Source organism: Rana temporaria, chromosome 3, assembly GCF_905171775.1.
Source record: "Rana temporaria chromosome 3, aRanTem1.1, whole genome shotgun sequence".
Taxonomy (NCBI): Eukaryota; Metazoa; Chordata; class Amphibia; order Anura; family Ranidae; genus Rana; species Rana temporaria.
Genome location: NC_053491.1, coordinates 75,976,871 through 75,991,697, shown reverse-complemented (window position 1 = coordinate 75,991,697; position 14,827 = coordinate 75,976,871). Strand labels below are relative to the sequence as shown.

Genomic DNA, 14,827 nt, shown 5'->3' with positions numbered 1-14,827 from the left:
CTAACTGTGTGTGGAGGGGGACTGACTTGGGGAGGTTGACTGATCTGTGTCCCTATGTAAAAGGGACACAGATCGGTCTCCTCTCTCCCTGACAGGACATGGATCTGTGTGTTTACACACACAGATCCACGTCCTTCTCACTGTAATCGCCGATCACGGGTGCCTGGTGGACATTGCGGCCGCCAGGCACGCGCATCGGCATCTCAGTGATGCGGCGGGGACACGCGCGCCGCCGGCGCGCTCGCACGCCTCCCAGTGGCCAGGAGGAGCGGGGGCCGTAAAAAGACAGCCTCCCAGAGATTTAGAGCCACCCTGCGGCCATACAAAGTCATACGGCCGTCGGGAAGTGGTTAAGATATATACAGTGATTGTTTTGATAGCAAGAAGGAAGAAATAAAAAAACACAGAAATGTAAGTGACCGGTGGCAAGCATGCTGTGCAAGAGCAGCAGAGATCTCCTTCATCCCATCTTGTGCTCATAGGGATTGAGTTACTAAAACTAGAGAGTGCAGCATCTGATGCAGCTGTGCATGGTGGCCAATTAGCTTCTAACTTTATCTTATTCAATTAATCTTTGACCAAAAAAATGGAAGCTAGGTTTCTATGCAGAGTTGCACCAGATTTTGCACTCTCCAGTTTTAGTAAATCAACTCCACAATCTCCAAAGTTTAATGAAAGCTTCATCTGTATCATTCAAAAGTTATACTAACATGCCCCCCTTAACAAAAATGTTAGAATTACTCATGTTCATGAAATCCTAATCTTTCTCTTATAATGTTCAGAACCATACTGCTCGCTTTGTACTCGGTCTAGCGAGACGAGACCATATTAGCCTGGCCAGGAGATCACTTCATTGGCTCCCTATTGAGCAGAGAGTGATCTTTAAAACGCTCTGTATCTTCTTTCGTGCATACTGGGGACAGGGTCCCAAGTATTTACACAGCTTGGCGGTGCACTATGCACCCTCGCGCCCATTAAGATCCAAGACCCAACATTTAGCCACAGTTATTCCATCTAAACTTTCTTCCATGGGAGGCAAACGACTCCAGAGTAGGGGTGCCATGCTGTGGAATGCCCTCTCCTTGGAACTTAAGATGACACCTAACCTGCTCCTCTTCAGAAAAAAAATGAAGACGGAGCTGTTCATCCAGGCCTATGGATATTTTTTTTTCTTTTCCCTCTCACAGTCCGCCCCCTCATTGAAGAGGCCACTTGCCTCTCTAATAACTATGATGTCTTCTACCCCTCCTCTAGTACCCCCACTGTTCCTTTTTTCTTTTCTATCTTTTTCTCATACACTTCATGGCTCTTTTCTCTTGCTCCCCTAAGGGCTGGATACCCTTCCTTTCACCGCCCTCTCTTCTCTTTTCTCTCTCTTCCTCACCATGGATTGATTCAAAGTAACATCTCACCAGTGGCGCTTTGACGCTCACTTCACAGTGGGCATTTGGCGCCTAACTAAGCTCAAAAATCAATCAATCAATCAATCAATCAATCAATCAATGTGGTTTAGGAGAGTGGATGTTTTACCATATTCAGTAAACAGTACATGGAGCAAAGTTCCAAGTACAGCATGTTGTAATGCACATCAGCCAATCAGTATTGAACCTTTTGAAGCCAAACCGTACCAAGATTAATTCTGAGTGGGTGCTATGGGAACAATTAATACGTTTCTCCTGGTGTGGTTTTATTAAAGTGATTGTAAAGTTTTGTTTTTTTTAAAATAACAAACATGTTTTCCCCCCTGCTCTATGCAGGTAATTTGCACAGAGCAGCCCAGATTCTCCACTTCTCAGGTGCCTCTTTGCTGCTCCTGGCCCCTCCCTCCTGTCAAGTGCCCCCACAGCAAGCAGCAAGCTTGCAATGGAGGCACCCAAGCTGAGCTGTAGCTCCATGTGTCCATTCACACACAGAGCTGTCGTTCAGCCCAGCCCCTCTCTCTCCTGATTGGCTAACGGACTTTAATTGACAGCCACAGGAGCCAATGGTGCTACTGCTGTCTCAGCCAATCAGGAAGGATGAGTCTCGGACGGCCGATACACTTGTGGACATTGCTGGACAGAGATGGGGCTTAGGTAAGTATTAGGGGTGCTGGGGATGCTGTTACACACAGAAGGCTTTTTATCTTAATGCCTTTACAACTCCTTTAAATGTATTAAATAAATACTTTATTGAAATATATTGTTTTTGTACATTGCAAATGATGACCAATTTTTCTTTATTAGCATATTACGTTTTTAATGGGACACTGCCACTTTGCCAAATAAAGGCAGATAGCCCACTCCTCTGGGCGTTTATATTATGGAGCCACACTCACTTGCTACCTCCCCACTGTAGCATCCTAAGATTTTGTGCCAGCTAATGTCAGAGCTTAGATTGGTGAGGGTGATGTCATGCCACCTTCACCCACATGAACGGTTCCTGGACTGGTTATTGACAACCCAAGGCTGAGTACTTTCACATAGAGAAGGTCTGGTGCTCTTTCCATCCTGGAATCCAGCTATGTTAGGTCTAGGAGGCAATGTGCGAATGGAGCTACAAATGCAAATTTTACATGCTTTTGTCAAATTCTGGTAAAATGTGATTATGCTGTATTTCTATGCAGGTCCAATGGTGTAATGAAAGTAAGAAATAATGGAATGGGGACACACTGTTCTTTACAAAGGAATAAGGGTGATGTGGATTTCTCTATGTACAAAAGATTTGAAGGTGATGGAATGCTATATTGTAAATCTGCAACAAAACAGTTTTACAATCTAATCATACAAAAATATAACAGAAGTTTAGGGTAACAAAAGAAACATGAAAAATATTAAATCATTAAATCAAAATTGGCATCTTACCTGGTGGTAAATACTGACAATGACCAGATGAGTTCACCAGTACATTAGTGTGAAAAGAAGCATCAAATCTTTCATCTGCGCTACAAAATATAACATAGAATGAGAAAATGGCAGCCAGTGATTATAAATCATTACATTTCGAACCAGAAGTGTTGTTGTAAGTCAAAGGCTTGTTAAATGTAGGGATGAGAAACATCATTCTTTATACATAATCATATGTCATTTTCCATGTATTACCTATAGATTTCCTATTTTTCATGTCATTTTCAATGATGTGTGTGGTTAAGAGAACTACAATTTAGATAGATTAAAGTATGTCACTTACAGTGACGCAAAGTGCTTAAGTAAAGCAAATAATTGAGCCGCCTTTCACTTTTGACCTTGAGAAATCTAACACACAGACTACATACAATAAATGTTATATTGTTCATAGTTTGGATGTTCTTGTTTTTAAAAAAAACTCCACTAACTAACTCCATATTGCATTTATAAAGTGTAAGTAGAAGTAAAATATCTGTGCTCAGGTAAATCTTTGTACAGTATATATTAGCTGCTGACTCAATGAATAGATATTCAGCAGAACAGATGTAGGTACAGTATGTGAGTGCAGCACTCACAAACTCAAAACCAAAATGATAAAAATAAATCGTAATGATAAATAAGCCTATAAATCATCAACCCCCAATTTCTCCCACCCAAGGTCCAACCCTGCTTAGCTTCCAAGGTCAGATGAGATCAGGCACATTCAGGGTGGTGTGGCCATAAGGCCTTTACTTCATGTCTATAGGTAACAGCAGTATGTGTAGTCAAAATGCTTTACATAAACTTTGATTTATTGCACAGTTTAGGCACCATGAAGCAATTCATCCTCAACGTTCACAGCAGACGTACTAAACTTCTAGTCCTTCTCTCATATAGCTCAGCTAATCCTGCTCCAAACACTTTAATGCACTTAGCGTAGACATAAGTTCACTTTAAAGCTCACATCTAGGCTTTTTTTGTGTGTAGAAAGTCCACCAGGGGCTGTAAAAAAAAGCAATTACAGCTGCAGTAGTCACCTTCACTCCAGAACTGCCTGTCCTCTGGGTTGAATGATGCCCAACATACTGTGAATGCAGGGTGTCATAGCCACACATCTTTGGCGGGCATTACCAAGGTACCCTTCATTTATAGTGTACTGGTGAGACACTGATGTCATTATGTCAGTGCTGCTCTCTGCAACAGTAAGAAGCACCCAACTTGGAATAGAGGCAAACAGTAAGAGGAAACTGCAGCTATAAATAAGAAAAGAGGTTTTAAAAAATAAAAAAAATTAAGGAACACTATAATCAATTAAATGTAGCAAGGAATATAACATAATATGTAAAAAGTTCATCAAGACCGCAAAAATTCATATTGTAAAAGAGAATAGGATAAACCCCAAAACATTCTTCAAATATATTAATAGTAAAAAGGTCAGGCCTGAGCATGTAGGCCCTTTACAAAATAATGTGGAGTTGGCAACTGGGGACAAAAAGAAGTCATAGTTATTAAATTCCTTCTTCAGCTCTGTGTATACAGCGGAGCATGCGGGAGCTTATGTCCATAATAGGGATTATATCAGTGGTTCTCAACCTGGGGGTCGGGACTCCCTTGGGGGTCGAATGATGATTTGCCAGGGGTCACCAAATCCTGGGCTGTTCCTGAAGCCCATACTGCTTTCCCAGCCTTTTTACAACCGATCAGCAGGGCTGTCCCTGGAGCCTTTGTCCGCCCTGCCGGGCTGCTCTTGGAGCCAGCGGCCACCCACTCAGCCTCTTCACAGCCGCCCATGCAGTTCACGGCATGGCTGGAGGGCAGAGACTAGAGGTCAGCTGACTGGTGAGAAATGTGAAGTGGGAGGGGCTGGAGGAGCCCCTATCTCCTGATTTTGGCATAGGTGTCACCACTACGAGACACCACAAAGTCAGAGACACAGTGAAGCCAGAGACACAGTGAGTAACACTACCTATTATAGTTGCCATTAAAAGTCCCCAATACAGTGCTCAGATAAGCAGAGGACCTTGATCAAGAGACCGAAGTTGGCTGATCAGAACTCCCCCAGCATTGCCACTCATTCCAACTCGCCGCCAGCACTGCCACTCACCCTCCACCACCACCAATGAGAAGGGAAAAAAATAGAGAATACATGGAAGGGAGAGGAAAAGAGGGGGAGGAACAAAGAAAAAAGGAGAGAAAGAATAAGAGAACAAGAAAGAAGGCTAGAGAGGGGGATGGGGGAAAAAAAAAAGAAATTCGGATAGAGAGAGATAACATTGAAAGAAAGGAGAACAAAGAGAAAGAGTGGTACATCCTAAAATGTACCATAATGGGTTTTAATAGGAGTGGAAGGGACTCAGGGAGCACTAAATGCCCATGGGTTAGGGGCGCAAATTACTATTCTTGCCTTGGGTGCTGACAACCCACGCTACGAAAATAATTTTACTGTTAGGGGTCCCCACAACTTGGTAAATTTTATCAAGGGGTCACGGCACTAGAAAGGTTGAGAACCACTGGATTATATTGACATAGAACCCAATGTACCACTATGGCTCAAAATAGATATGGTCCATAAATATTTATACAGAATAAAGGTCATACACCCACGGGTCCTAAAATAATTAAGCTCTGTGACAAAGTGTTGGCCGTGAAGTGGAAGTATAGGAGAGATGTCTACATCCTGTCCACCATCCACAGTGACACCTTAGTGGAGATTTCCGGGAAGACACGGTCCCATTCAAAATCATGCACGTGCCCAAAATTGCAATCTTTACATGGGGAAGGGGGGTGGATTTCAACGATAAAAAAATGCTTAAACTCTATTTAGCAACAAGGAGGTTTCTGGTATAAAAAAATTGCCATTTATCTTATTCATTCGGCTATTGACAATGCTTATGTCACCTATACCAAATCCACAAAAAGACCCACCCCCTTCCTCAAATTCATAGAAAAAATCATCACGCCCCTCATCTACCAGGAAAGATCCCCCCAGAAAACTTTTGCTCTGATGCTGTTAGCAAACTTAATCTCCTGACTATTTCCCTGAGAGCATTCCACCATCAGAAGCAGAAGCTGAAGATTCCAAAAAAGATGTTGGGTATGCAGCAGAGGGGGAGTTAGAAAAGATACCAGTTAAAATTGTCCCCAGTGTGTCTCCCAACCCAGCCTATGCATTGGAGAATGCTTCCTGTGTTTTCACACATCCCTAATATATAAGCCCATATTTTTAACAGCCTGCCATTTCTCTATTTTCAACATCTGTACTGACCAACTCTACCTGTACTGTGAACCATGTTCCTGCCTGCTACCAGGACCAATATTTTGGCTGTGCTGACCATGTCCCTGCCTGGAAAATTCCTATGGCTGATGCTGTGCCACATCTCTGCCTGTTACCTGGACCAATGATTTGGCTGTACTGACAATATCTCTGCCTGCTGCCTGTACTTACTATAGACAAGGGGCCATATCCACAAAAGAGATACTCCGGCGTAAGCCGTCGTATCTCTGGTTCTAACTTTGGAACTGATCCTCAGAAGCAGTTTTCCTAAGTTAGGCAGAAGATCCGACATCTGTAAGGGACTTACACTGCCGGATCTTAGGATGCAGTACCGCATCCGCCACTGGGGGCATTTCGAGTCGAAATGCCTCTTCTGGTATGCAAATTAGCACTTAGGGCGATCCTCAAAGCTTTTGTGCTTAGTTTTTTCGCCGTAAGTGTTAGTTTGCCTGGTGTAAAACTAGGGCTGCTTTTACAAAGTGTAAAGTTAGTCACACCTTGTAAAGGCCCATTCAAGCGACGGCATTTGGTATGCATTCCCGAGGGAGAACTCCACGGCAATTTGTAAAATCCAAACCGGCATGGGTTCCCCCCCAGGAGCATACCAGGCCCTTAGGTCTGTTATGGGTTGTAAGGAGACCCCCCCTCCGCCGAAAAATCGACGTAGGGGGTCCCCCTACAATCCATACCAGACCCGTATCCAAAGCACGCTACCCGGCCGGTCAGGAAGGGAGTGGGGACGAGCGAGCGCCCCCCCCCCCCTCCTGAGCCGTGCCAGGCCGCATGCCCTCAACATGGGGGGGTTGGGTGCTCTGGGGCAGGGGGGCGCACTGCGGGCCCCCCCACCCCAGAGCACCCTGTCCCCATGTTGATGAGGACAGGACCTCTTCCCGACAACCCTTGCCGTTGGTTGTCGGGGTCTGCGGGCGGGGGGCTTATCGGAATCTGGGAGTCCCCTTTAATAAGGGGGTCCCCAGATACCGGCCCCCCACCCTAAGTGAATGGATATGGGGTACATCGTACCCCTATCCATTCACCTGGAGGCAAAAAGTAAAATTTAGTAAACACACAACACAAGGGTTTTTAAAATAATTTATTATTCTGCTCCGGATGCCCCCCCTGTCTTCTTTATTAGCTCTATTACCAGGGGGGGCTTATTCTTCCACTCTCCGGGGGTCTTCTTCCACTCTCCGGGGGGGGTTTCTTCTTCCGCTCTCTGGGGGGGGGCTTCTCCGCTCTCCGGGGGTCTCCATCTCTCTTCTCCCCTCTTCCGCTGTTGACTCGGCGAACCCCGGTTCTTCTGCAGATGTCCGGTGCCTTCTTCTTCAGCGCTGGCTGCCTGCTATCTTTGTGTGTTAGCTCAATTTCAAACAGGCAGCCGGCGCGGTCTTCTGTGACGTCAGGGTCTTCTCCTCTGTTCTTCTCCCCTCTTCCGATGTTGCCTCGCCGCATCTTGTCACTGCAATGATGGAAGCGCGCCTTGCATCCCATTTATATAGGCATCACCGTCCCATCATGCTCTGGTAGGTACCCACGTGGTGGGTGCACGTGGGTAGGCACCCACCACGTGGGTACCTGCCGGAGCATGATGGGACGGTGATGCCTATATAAATGGGATGCAAGGCGCGCTTCCATCATTGCAGTGACAAGATGCGACGAGGCAACATCGGAAGAGGGGAGAAGAACAGAGGAGAAGACCCTGACGTCACAGAAGACCGCGCCGGCTGCCTGTTTGAAATTGAGCTAACACACAAAGATAGCAGGCAGCCAGCGCTGAAGAAGAAGGCACCGGACATCTGCAGAAGAACCGGGGTTCGCCGAGTCAACAGCGGAAGAGGGGAGAAGAGAGATGGAGACCCCCGGAGAGCCGAGAAGCCCCCCCCCCGGAGAGCGGAAGAAGAAACCCCCCCCGGAGAGTGGAAGAAGACCCCCGGAGAGTGGAAGAAGAAGCCCCCCCTGGTAATAGAGCTAATAAAGAAGACAGGGGGGAACCCGGAGCAGAATAATAAATTATTTTAAAAACCCTTGTGTTGTGTGTTTACTAAATTTTACTTTTTGCCTCCAGGTGAATGGATAGGGGTACGATGTACCCCATATCCATTCACTTAGGGTGGGGGGCCGGTATCTGGGGACCCCCTTATTAAAGGGGACTCCCAGATTCCGATAAGCCCCCCGCCCGCAGACCCCGACAACCAACGGCAAGGGTTGTCGGGAAGAGGTCCTGTCCTCATCAACATGGGGACAGGGTGCTCTGGGGTGGGGGGGCCCGCAGTGCGCCCCCCTGCCCCAGAGCACCCAACCCCCCCATGTTGAGGGCATGCGGCCTGGCACGGCTCAGGAGGGGGGGCGCTCGCTCGTCCCCACTCCCTTCCTGACCGGCCGGGTAGCGTGCTTTGGATACGGGTCTGGTATGGATTGTAGGGGGACCCCCTACGTCGATTTTTCGGCGAAGGGGGGGTCTCCTTACAACCCATAACAGACCTAAGGGCCTGGTATGCTCCTGGGGGGGGAACCCATGCCGGTTTTTTCTTTGAAAATTGCCGTGGAGTTCTCCCTCAGGAATGCATGCTGAGCGACGTTATCATTTTTTTTAATAATTATTTGTTTTCCCGGCGCGTATATTTTTTTTCACCCGTCGCAACTTTAGTGTCCCGTCGCAATCCACAAAGCCGCCCGGCGTCAATTACGTTCGCGCGCTGCACGTCGGGAAAATTACGTCACACGCATGCGCAGTACGGCCGGCGCGGGAGCGCGCCTCATTTAAATTATAAACGCCCCCTGGAGAGGAGGACCGCCTTACGACGGCGGCACTTAAGTTACACGGCCTGAAATTTCTAGGTAAGTGCTTTGAGGATCAGGCACTTAGGTAGAAACTTTAAGTCAGTGTAACTTAACTGCTGAAAGTTAAGTTACGCCGCCTGGCTGAGGATTTGGCCCAATATTCCTGCCTGCTGCCTTGACAATTACTTTAGTTGTCACTGACCAAGTCCCTGCCTGCTGATTGGACCAATGCTCTTTGTGGACAATTGCACTACTAAAACCACAGGTAATCTTTTGTTTTCCCTTTGCTCAGCAGAATTAATTTTGGGGTGTAATTATTGGTATCTTATAAATAGACAACTTTGTGTAAAAATTACAGGCTCAAAAGACTCATTATGCCTCATAGAATATATGCTGGGGTGTTTGCTCCTCAAAATTGGGTAATTTTGTTGGTAATATCATTGTGATAGGTAGTCAAGAAATTAAATGTGTAATTTATGCTCTTAGAACACCTGACGGTGCTCCCTGCATGTTAGTCCTCTCTATGTGGCTAGGCAGTGAACACGTCTAAAACATATGGTATCATCATACTCAGGAGGAGTAGCAGAATGTGAAAATTCTGTATGAGAGAAATAAATTGTTAATATAGCAATTGTGTGGGGGAAAAAACCTTAATTTTGCAGCATTTATTTTTATAAATCACACACAGAGGGGGATACTACAATAGGAGGCAGTGATGGTGGTGTATACAGGTTAGAGTGGCTTAACAACCACTTCAATACCTTGGAATGTCTTATTTCCAAAAAGGGGGCCATTTGGTGTTTTTTGTACCTTCCTGGCTTATTAGTATCTCAAGTAGGGATGAACCGAAACACCCCCCTGGTTCGGTTCGCAGAAGAACATGCGAACAGGCAAAAAATTTGTTTGAACATGCGAATACCGTTAAAGTATATGGGACATGAACATGAAAAATCAAAAGTGATAATTTTAAAGCTATTGTTATAAAAAGTGTTTGGGGACCTGGGTCCTGTCCCAGGGGACATGTATCAATGCAAAAAAAGTTTTAAAAAATGCAGTTTTTTCGGGAGCAGTGATTTTAATAATGCTTAAAGTGAAACAATAAAAGTACCTGGGGGTGTGTATAGTATGCCTGTAAAGTAGTGCATGTTTCCCGTGTTTAGAACTGTCCCTGCACAAAATGTAATTTCTAAAGGAAAATAAGTCATTTAAAACTACTATTCATGAATTGTCGGGTCCCGGCAATACAGATCAAAGTCATTGAAAAAAATGGCAAGGGTCCCCCCCAGTCCATTACCAGGCCCTTTGGGTCTGGTATGAATATCAAGAGGAACCCTGGACCAAAAAAAAAAACGTGGGGGTCCCCCAAATTACATATCAGGCCCTTCAGGTTTGGTCCCCTGGGGCAGGACCCAGGTTCCCAAACACTTTTTATGACAATAACTTGCATATTAACCTTTAAAATTAGCACTTTTGATTTTTCATGTTGGTGTCCCATAGACTTTAACCACTTAAGACCCGGACCAAAATGCAGGTAAAGGACCAGGCCCCTTTTTGCGATTCGGCACTGCGTCACTTTAACTGACAATTGCACGGTCGTGTGACGTGGCTCCCAAACAAAATTGGCGTCCTTTTTTCCCCACAAATAGAGCTTTCTTTCGGTGGTATTTGATCACCTCTGCGCTATAAACAAAAATAGAGCGACAATTTTGAAAAAAATGCAATATTTTTTGCTATAATAAATATCCCCCAAAAATATATAAAAAAAACAATTTTTTTCCTCAGTTTTCTACCTATTTTTGGTTTGCGCAAAATGTATAGCGTTTACAAAATAGGGGATAGTTTTATTGCATTTTTATAAAAAACATTTTTTTACTACTAATGGCGGCAATCAGCGTTTTTTTTTTCGTGACTGCGACATTATGGTGGACACATCGGACAATTTTGACAAATTTTTGGGACCATTGCCATTTTCACAGCAAAAAATGTGGTAAAAATGCATTGTTTACTGTGAAAATTACAATTGCAGTTTGGGAGTTAACCACTGGGGGGCGCTTTACACACACCTCTCCCCGTTCTTCAGCTCCAGGGACCGCTCGCGGGACTCCGGCGGCGATCAGGTCTGTGGGTCCCGCGGTCACAAAGCTTCGAACCGGGTCGCGGGTGCGCATTGCGGGCGCACGCCCGTGATGCACAGCTGGGCATTTAACAATCACGTACAGGTACGTGATTGTGCCCAGCCATGCCATTATGCCAACGTATATCAGCGTTAGGCGGTCCTTAAGTGGTTAACGGTGTTCACGTGTTCGAATACATTTTTTGCCTGTTCGCATCTTCTGGTGAGTACCGAACAGGGGGTGTTCGGCTCATCCCTAGTGATGGTGGTGATCTGCAATTTTTATCGGGGACTGTGAAATTATGGCGGACAGATCGGACACTTTTGACACATTTTTGGGACCATTGACAATTAAACAGTGATTAGTGCACTGATTACTGTGGAAATGTCACTGTCAGGGAAGGGGTTAAACTAGGGGGCTATCAAGGGGTTAAATGTGTTACCTAGTGTGTTATAACTGTAGTGGGATGGGACTGACTAGAGAAGATGACAGATCGCTGTTCCCAGCTAGTAGGAACTCACGGTCTGCCTCTCCTCTCAGAACAGGGATTTGTGTTTACACACACACACGTACCTGTTCTACCTCTCATGCCCATGATCGTGCATGGCCTTCAGTCATCGCAACCGCCAGCCACATGTATTGGTACCCCCGCAGGGCAGCGGAGCTGAGGTACAGCTACGACGGTTTGTGGGATCGTGCTGACTAGCTGCAGTATGATGACAGCGGCTGGTCGGCAAGCAGTTAAATACCACCAAAAGAAAGCTCTATTTGTGTGAAAAAAAGGACACAAATTTCATATGGGTACAAATTTACATGACTGAACAATTGTCATTAAAAATGTCAGAGCACTGAAAGCTGAAAATTGGTCTGGGCAGGAAGGGGGTATAAGTGGCCAGTAGGCAAGTGGTTAATGACTGACATACTTCCACTGGATTGGCGTAAGGCACGTAACTATAGAACTGTTATGCCGCATACACACGATCGGACATTCCAAAAAAAAAAAGTGGATTTTTCTCCAACGGATTATTCGCTCAAACTTGTCTTGCACACACACGGTCACACAAATGTTGTCAGAAATTCCGAACGTCAAGAACGCGGTCACGTACAACACTACGACGAGCCGAGAAAAATTAAGTTTAATTATTCCAAGCATGTGTCAAATTGATTTGAGCATGTGTAGGATTTTTGTGTGTCGGAATTGCATACAGACGATTGGAATTTCCAACAAGAACTGTCGGAAATTCCAACCGCGTGTACGCGCCATAAGTTTAACTTCTATAGTTTGGAAGATATAGGGGCAGATCAACAAAGAAATTACGCCGGCGTAATTTCAAAATTCCCGCGTCGTATCTTTGTTTTGAATCCTCAAAACAAGATACGACGGCATCTCAGCTAGATCCGTCAGGATCTAAGATGCAATATTTCGGCGGCCGCTAGGTGGCGTTCCCGCCGTAATCTGCGTAGAGTATGCAAATTAGCTATTTACGGCGATCCACGAACGTACGTCGGCCCGTCGCTTTTTTTTCCGTCGTTTGCGTTCGGCTTTTTCCGGCGTATAGTTAAAGCTGCTATACTGAGGCGTACTCAATGTTAAGTATGGCCGTCCTTCCCGCGTACAATTTTTTACGTCGTTTGCGTAAGTTGTTCACGAATAGGAATTTGCGTAGAATGACGTCACCGTCGTAAGCATTGGCAGGTTCCGGTTTAATTTCGAGCATGCGCACTGGATACCCCAGGGACGGCGCATGCGCAGTTCCAAAAAAACTTTGTTTACGTCGGGTCATAAAACATGCCCCCATTAGATCCATTTGAATTCCACGCTCTTATGCCGCGAGAGATACACTACGCCGCCGTAACTTACGGCACAATTTCGTTGAGGATTCAAAACAAAGCAAAGTAAGTTACAGCGGCGTAGCGTATCTTACATACGCTGTGCCCGGCGCAGATGTATGTGGATCTGCCCCATAGAGTTTAACCACTTGCCGACCAGCCGCCGTCTTTATACACTTTCTTTCAGTGGTATTTAATCATCATGTTTTTTCTTATGATGTTCTCCCAGAACAACAGTGCACCCACTGGCTTTCATTGTACACTAGGCTTTGGTTGGAAGGTGTTAAGGTTATCACAAAGGGCAAGGGGGCACTCTTTACATCTGGAAGAAAAAAGATTTAACTTCCAAATACAGAAAGGCTTCTTCACAGTAGAAGCTGTGAAAGCTTAGAATTCTACTCTCTCAAGAGCTGGTTTTGGCCAACTCAGTAGATTGTTTTAAGACAGGATTGTTTCCTAAATGCACACAATATAACTGGATATTAATATTTATAGGTAACGTTAATCCAAGGAATGTCTGATTGCCTCTTGGGGGATCAGGAAGGATTTTCTTCCCCTACTGGAGCAAATTGGATCATGCTTTATTTGTTTTGTTTTTTGCCTTCTACTGTATTGGTTGAACTGGATGGACTTGTGTCTTTTTTCAACCTAACTATTGTAATACAATTAAACATCATTCTTTCCTCAGTCCCTATTCCAGTTGTACTTTGCTGCCGCTAATAAGCTCATTCTTGTTTATCAATATGTCTTGACAAACACCATCTGGAACTTAATTGAATCTGTTGTTACATTAAGACTGTATGTCATAATATGTACTGGTACAAAGTAAGTTTTCCTGAGGCTTTCTGTAGATGTGACTTGATAATGATAAATTAAATTTATTTTGAACAGGATAGCAAGCAGAAGAGAACTGGACAGACACTATCAAGGAAATATAACATACACTAGTTAGAACATTATCTGGAAAGCTTCAAATTAATAGGTCAAAGCTGTGCCAACCCTGAAGGGCATTATCATGCCGCTGATAATGGTACAAAAACCAAGTCTTGAAAGGCTGATTGAATATAATAATTATCTTGATTCAAAATTAGTCCATTACTTGTAAGATGGGAGGAATTAAATAGAAGATTGGACATAGGCCTGCACTGAAAATATCTACGATATGTTCCCACTAATTATTCGTTAGTAGCAGGCTGGATGTGGGCCTAGGCTCGAGAAGATATTGTAGTGTTCCATCAGAAATAAATTTGAATGCCATTTCTCTTATTAGATTCTCCAATTACTTATAGATCTGTAATTTAAATATGTTGCAGGGGCAGAATTAAATGGAAAATATAGAGAATTCATGAGGCAGGTTTATTTTCACATAATGTCTAGTAAAACATATGGGCACATTTCACTGTGTGCAAAAAGCACGCATTCATTGCCAAACTACATTAATACAGAACTCAATGGATGTTCTTTTAGGATCTCTCATATTATCAGTGCTGTAGATCTTTCTCAAGAGACTCTGGCTCCAATTTATTAATCCAGTAACTTGGACACAACAGAATTCCATTATCACATATCAAAGTATTGCAATTTTCTTTCCTAAAAACAGTTACGGGAAACAATATCAATTACTCTTGAAATTATAGCCCACCTAAAACTGAAACTGGAATAAACTGATCCTTTAAAGCCCAATTAACATCTTCATATGTTTTAACACTATATTATAAATTATAAATTATTTTTGACTGATATTTTCATGGAAATAACTTAAACCACCTAGAAAAAATACTGTTACTTGCCCACACACGCAAATGTTTGATACTGAGGAACAGCCACAGCCCTCTGCACAAGTGTCCCCATACAGACTTGCATTGCAAAGAAAAAGAGGGGGGTATTTCAGACCATCTCTGTTATAGGATGATGATTATTGAATGCCCTAGGGCTAACTCTGGAGACTATTCAGCTTAGGCACC

General features: G+C 44.4%; 1 protein-coding gene across 2 annotated transcripts in view; it reads right to left on the bottom strand.

Annotated features, from left to right (window-relative positions):
* The window catches only part of LOC120931388 (neuronal acetylcholine receptor subunit alpha-7), a 249,516-nt gene that overhangs the window by 30,468 nt on the left and 204,221 nt on the right, over window positions 1–14,827 (bottom strand). Inside the window, exon 5 of one of the 2 annotated variants that reach the window (XM_040342782.1) lies at window positions 2,844–2,923. In XM_040342782.1, the coding sequence (XP_040198716.1) occupies window positions 2,844–2,923 (80 nt within the window). The remainder of the gene's footprint in view (window positions 1–2,843; window positions 2,924–14,827) is intronic. The other variant, XM_040342783.1, reaches the window with a different exon arrangement.